Source organism: Piliocolobus tephrosceles, chromosome 21 (genome assembly GCF_002776525.5).
Source record: "Piliocolobus tephrosceles isolate RC106 chromosome 21, ASM277652v3, whole genome shotgun sequence".
NCBI lineage: Eukaryota > Metazoa > Chordata > Mammalia > Primates > Cercopithecidae > Piliocolobus > Piliocolobus tephrosceles.
In genome coordinates, this window is record NC_045454.1 from 37538293 (window position 1) to 37543624 (window position 5332).

At 46.4% G+C, this 5332-nt stretch overlaps 1 protein-coding gene across 2 annotated transcripts in view; it reads right to left on the minus strand.

Annotated features, from left to right (window-relative positions):
- Positions 1–1265: 1265 nt before the first annotated feature.
- Positions 1266–5332, minus strand: part of LOC111554197 (cytochrome P450 4F8) — a 15532-nt gene continuing 11465 nt past the window's right edge. The window contains exons 10-13 of one of the 2 annotated variants that reach the window (XM_023229587.3): positions 3472–3605; positions 3312–3376; positions 3064–3146; positions 1266–2711 (exon numbers count right to left, since the gene is read on the minus strand). In XM_023229587.3, coding sequence (XP_023085355.2) covers positions 2546–2711; positions 3064–3146; positions 3312–3376; positions 3472–3605 — 448 coding nt within the window. In that variant the 3' untranslated portion in view covers positions 1266–2545. The remainder of the gene's footprint in view (positions 2712–3063; positions 3147–3311; positions 3377–3471; positions 3606–5332) is intronic. The other variant, XM_023229588.2, reaches the window with a different exon arrangement.

Below are 5332 nucleotides of genomic sequence, written 5' to 3' on the forward strand. Positions count from 1 at the left end.
TCCCTCTACCTTCCTCTCACTACTGAAAACCTGCATGACCTGCACTTTTTAGACAAGAATAAATTCCTGGTCGTCCCTCTCTGGAAAAATTAATTTTTTCCGTTCTAAGCTTTAGGCCAACCTTTCACCAAAGTCCACTGTAGATTCTCGGATGTAATAACGGATATTTTGAGCACACAAAATATTTGAATGAATTTTCCTCAAGAGAAGGATGCTATGCATCCCAAGTCTTAAAGCTACCTCTTGTGATTTTTTAAAATGTCAAAACTTCAAATGTGATACAAAAAGAAGAGAAAGAGTGTCAATTAACCCTCAGGGACCACTAATACCCAACAGATGTGGCTCAGGGATGTTGTAGATACCGACTTGTTCAGTCTTCACAGCAGCTCAATGAGTTGAATACTATTAAATGGTAAACAAAACCATGGCTACAGAGGTAAACAAGTTTTCCCCAAGCCAATCAGCTAGTGAATAGCAGATTGGGATTCTGACATTTATAATACAACTTCAAGGTGATGTTTAGTACAATTCCAAGGTGATATGGATTATCTTAGCCCATTCTGGCTGCTATGACAACATAACTTACACTAGGTAGTTTATAAAAAACAGGTATTTATTGCTGACAATTGTGGAGGCTGGAAAGTCCAAGATCAAGGTGCCTGCAGGTTCAGCATCAGCTAAGGGCCTGTTCCTCATAGATGGCACCTTGCACGTGTCTTTACATGGTGGAAGGGGCAAACAAGCTTCCTCATATCTCTGTTATAAGGACCTTCGTAAGTGATAATCCCACTTATGAAGGCAGAGTCCTCACAACTTAATCATCCCCCAGAGGCCTCCCCTCTTAATACCACCACATGCAGACTAGGCTTCAATGTATGGATCTGGGGGCCACGTAAACATTCAGGTCACAGCATGGATCTAGGGTCATCGACCCTGACTGCTTCTAGCCATCTGCCCCATCTGCCCTAAATAGCAGTCCCTGTCCTCATGGGCCAATAGGCCCTCATGGGCCTCCAGATGCCACAACAATCTTGCAAGCAATTTGTTAAAAAGTCAAAAATAGCAGATGTTGCCAAGGCTATGGATAAAAAGGAACATTTATACACTGTTGGTGGGAATATAAATTAGTTCAGCCACTAAACTAATGGAGTGTGGAGAGTAGTTAGGAGATTTCTCAAAGAACTGAGAATTGAACTACCATTTGACCTAGCAATCCCACGACTGGGTACACACCCAAAGGAAAATAAATCATTCTGCCAAAAAGACACATGCACCCACATGTTTATCGCAGCTCTAATCACAATAGCGAAGATGTTGAATCAACACAGGCACCCATCAATGGTGGAGTGGATAAAGAAAATGTGTAGAAATACACCATGAAATACTATGCAGTCATTAAAAAGTACAAAATCATGTCCTTTGCAGCAACACAGATGCAGCTGGGGGCCATTATCCTAAGCAAACTAATGCAGGAACAAAACAAAATGTTCCATGTTCTCACTTATAAGTGGGAGCTATGCATTGGATACACATGGTAATAAAGATGGGAACAACAGACCCTAGGGACTACTAGACAGGGGAAGCAGGGAGGCGGAAAAGCTGAAAAACTACCTATTAGATACTATGCTCACTACATGGGTGATGGAGTCATTTATACTCTAAACCTCAGCATCATGCAATATACCTTTGTAATAAATTTGTACGTTAGCCCCTGATTCTAAAACAAAAATTGAAACTCAAGAATTTTTATTCTCACACCTGCAATTTCAGCACTTTGGGAGGCTGAGGTGGGCTGATCACTTGAGGCCAGGAGTTTGAGACCAGCCTGGCCAACACAGCAAAACCCCGTCTCTACTAAAAATACAGTTAGCCGGGTGTGGTGGTAGACGCCTGTTATCCTATCTACTCGGGCAACTGAGTCAGGAGAACCACTTGAACCCAGGAGGTGGAGGTTGCAGTGAGCCACTGCACTCTGGCCTGGGCGACAAGTGAGACCCTGTCTCAAAGAAAAAAAAAAATCTTGCAAGGACGGAAGGAAGAAGGGTGGACTGAGCAGAGAGACTGTCGCAGCTTTCTCTTAAGAAAGGTTACCAGAATTACCACATAATCTTTGGCTTCTCCACATGGGACAGCCACAGTTACTTAACAAATTGAGCTTCAAGAAAGGCTTTCAAATGTGATCTGTATTTCAGGCTGCTATGGACCTAGCTAAAAAACAGGGATTCTAAATTGGCAAAAAGTTATATCAGAATACACAATTATTTGGTGGGGGTGGGGGCAGTCTTTATTTAGGCTCTTGGAGAACCCGCCCTCAGCACGGGGTTCCTGTGCTCACCCAGAGAGGCAGTCAAGGTCTTGGGCTCAGAGACATCTCCCCACCTCCTCCCAACCAGGTCCTAGATCCCTGCAGTCCTCAAGCGCCCCCTACTGGCTCTCCGCGGGACTCAGGCACAGGGGCCAGCACAGATTTATTCTCGGGAATCTGAAAAGGTAGTTGCTGTAAAGATAGGTGATGCAAAGGTAGGTGGGTGGGTCACTGCAGGACTCAGCCCAGGGGCTCTACTCGCAGCCAAAGTCCGTCCTCTGCACGCAAAATAATCTCCGGCGTCCTGCGTGGCTCCCTGTGGTCGGGCAGGATGCGGAAGCGCAGCAGTGTGAGCGCCAGGACCACCTTCATCTCTGCCATCGCGAACGACTGCCCGATGCAGTTCCTGGGGGCCAGGGTGGGGGGTCTGACTGTACCCAGGACCCAGATCCCGGCCCCAGTGTGCCAGAAACCAGGCCCGGGACCCCCAACCCCACCCAGATCACCTTGAGGGGCAGACAGGGGGGAAACTGTGCCTGGGACCCCCATGTGGGCTTGCATATTCCCAGAGCCTAGCCCAGACCCCAGCCCCAAATAAGACCAGATGGGGCAGGAGGCTCTGAGAGCACCCTTTTTCCTAGGATCTTCTTTAAAACCCCTGTCACAAAAACACGTGGTCCCACAAGTCAGGCATCTGACAAGGCAGCCATGTGTGCCACCCTCAGCCCATGCCCACCTCAGACACCCCCTGGCCTCACCTGGGCCCTGCTGAGAAAGGAATAAAAGCCATAGGTGACCTCTTCTGGGTGTTTTCTGGGTCGAAGCGGAAGGGGTCATAGACCTGGGTTGGGGGCAAGTTAGGGCTACTGGTGGGGCTCCTCAGGACACCCAGCCACCCCCACATAAGACAGATATGGGTGGAACAGAGAGAGAGTATCTGGTTTTCCGGGACAAGACCCCTCCCCTGACCAGGCCCCGGGGATGGAGAAGCAGGGAAGGGCAGCACCTCAGGGTCTGGCCAGACTGAGGGGTTGTGATGCATTGCGAAGATGCTGATGCTACAGACGTTCCCTGTCATGCAGGAGATGACAGTCAGGACAAGGTCCAAGCTGCCTGCTGGGACCACCGCCCTGCCAAGGACCCTCCTCCCCTGCCATGGTGGGCACCTTTGGGAATGACCCGGCTGTCTGGGAGCACCACGTCCTGGGTGCAGCCACGGGTGATTGCGGGGACTGGGGGATACAACCGCAGGCTCTCCTTCAGGCACATGGTCAGGAAGGGCAACTGGGCCAGGTCGTCCCTAAGGAAACACCCAACAATTATCCAGGGAGCAAACACAGCCCTCCTGCTGCCCCTGGAGACCCTCTCACCCCCTCCCTCTGACCCTCAGTCTTATAACAAAATTAATTCCAGAAGCAACAAAGATGTAAGCATTAGAAAACCAAAGTCACAAAACTACTAGAAGAAAAATTGACCTGGTGTTTTTAGAGGTATTTCTGAGCAAAACAATATTCAGAGGGTGTCTCTTAAAAGTGCTCATTCTGGCAGGGTGCAGTGGCTCACTCCTGTAATCCCAGCACTTTGGAAGCCTGAGGCAGGTGGATCACTTGAGGTCAGGAGTTCAACACCAGCCTGACCAACATGGTGAAATCCCATTTCTACTAAAAATACAAACTTAGCTAGGCATGGTGGTGGGCACCTGTAGTCCCAGCTACTCAGGAGGCTGAGGCAGGAGAATCCCTTGAATCCAAGAGGCAGAGGTTACAGTGAGCCAAGATCATGCCACTGCACTCCAGTCTGGGAGACAGAGCGACTCCATCTCAAAAACAAAAGTGTTCATTTGTTTGGGTGAAAAAGTATTTAAAATTATATAAAGAGGTAACAAAAGCAGGGGGAAAAACATCTCTACAAAGGGCTTATAAGGTTACTTGAATAAATAATCTCCACTCCACACTGTAGGGTGGGATGACCATATGTTGTAAAGGTGTCAATTCTTTCTAAATTAATCAATATACTTCATGCAATTAATAAAAAATCTAGCTGGATTCTTTTGGGAGCTTTGAAATCTTCTTCTAATTGAAAGAATTTTAAAGTTCATCAAGAGCTAGGTCAATTTTTATTTTTTTTTTTTGAGATGGGTTCTCACTCTGTCACCCAGGCTGGAGTGCAGTGGCCTGATCTCAGCTCACTGCAACCTCCACCTCCTGGGTTCAAGAGTTGTGCCTCAGCCTCCCAAGCAGCTGGGATTACAGGTGTGCACCACCACAGCCAAGTAATTTTTGTATTTTTAGTACAGATGGGGTTTCACCATATTGACCAGGCTGGTCTCGAACTCCCGACCTCAAGTGATCTGCCCACCTCAGCCTCCCAAAGTGCTGAGATTACAGGCGTGAGCCACCGCGCCCTGTCCAAGCTAGATCAATTTTTAAGTAAAAGATTGAAGAAGGGAAACCCAAGCTTCCAGATATTAAGAAATATTACAAATGCATACTAATAAAAATAAAATAATTTTTAAAAAACTGTGGGACTGCTGCAAGAACAGAAAAACAGGTCCAGAGAACAGAGTAGAGAGCTCAGAATCAGGCATGTGAAAAGGGGGAAACTTAACATCTGCTATAGGAAGGTCCACACGCCCCTGGAGAATGGATAGTGTGGTGGAAGTTGTTCAGACCACTGGAAATGTGTGAACAAAGAGAAACAGGTTCTTTTCTACTGTATATACAGGGTGGAGTCTTTTCCTTTATGAGAAAGGTAAAATTATAATGTTAAAAGATGATGACACAGGAGACATTTTTGTGACTTAGGAGTAGGAATTCTTAAAACCCCAAAAGCTTAAACAAGATAAAATATAAAGGATAAATATGCATGCAAATTAAGGATTTCTGTGCAATAAAAGATACAGTGGACCCAATTAACATTCCAATGAGAGATAAGAGATTCAGAGAAGATGCCTAAGATAGATAGATAGACGATAGATACGTAGATAGATAGATAGATAGATAGATAGATAGATAGATAGATAGATAG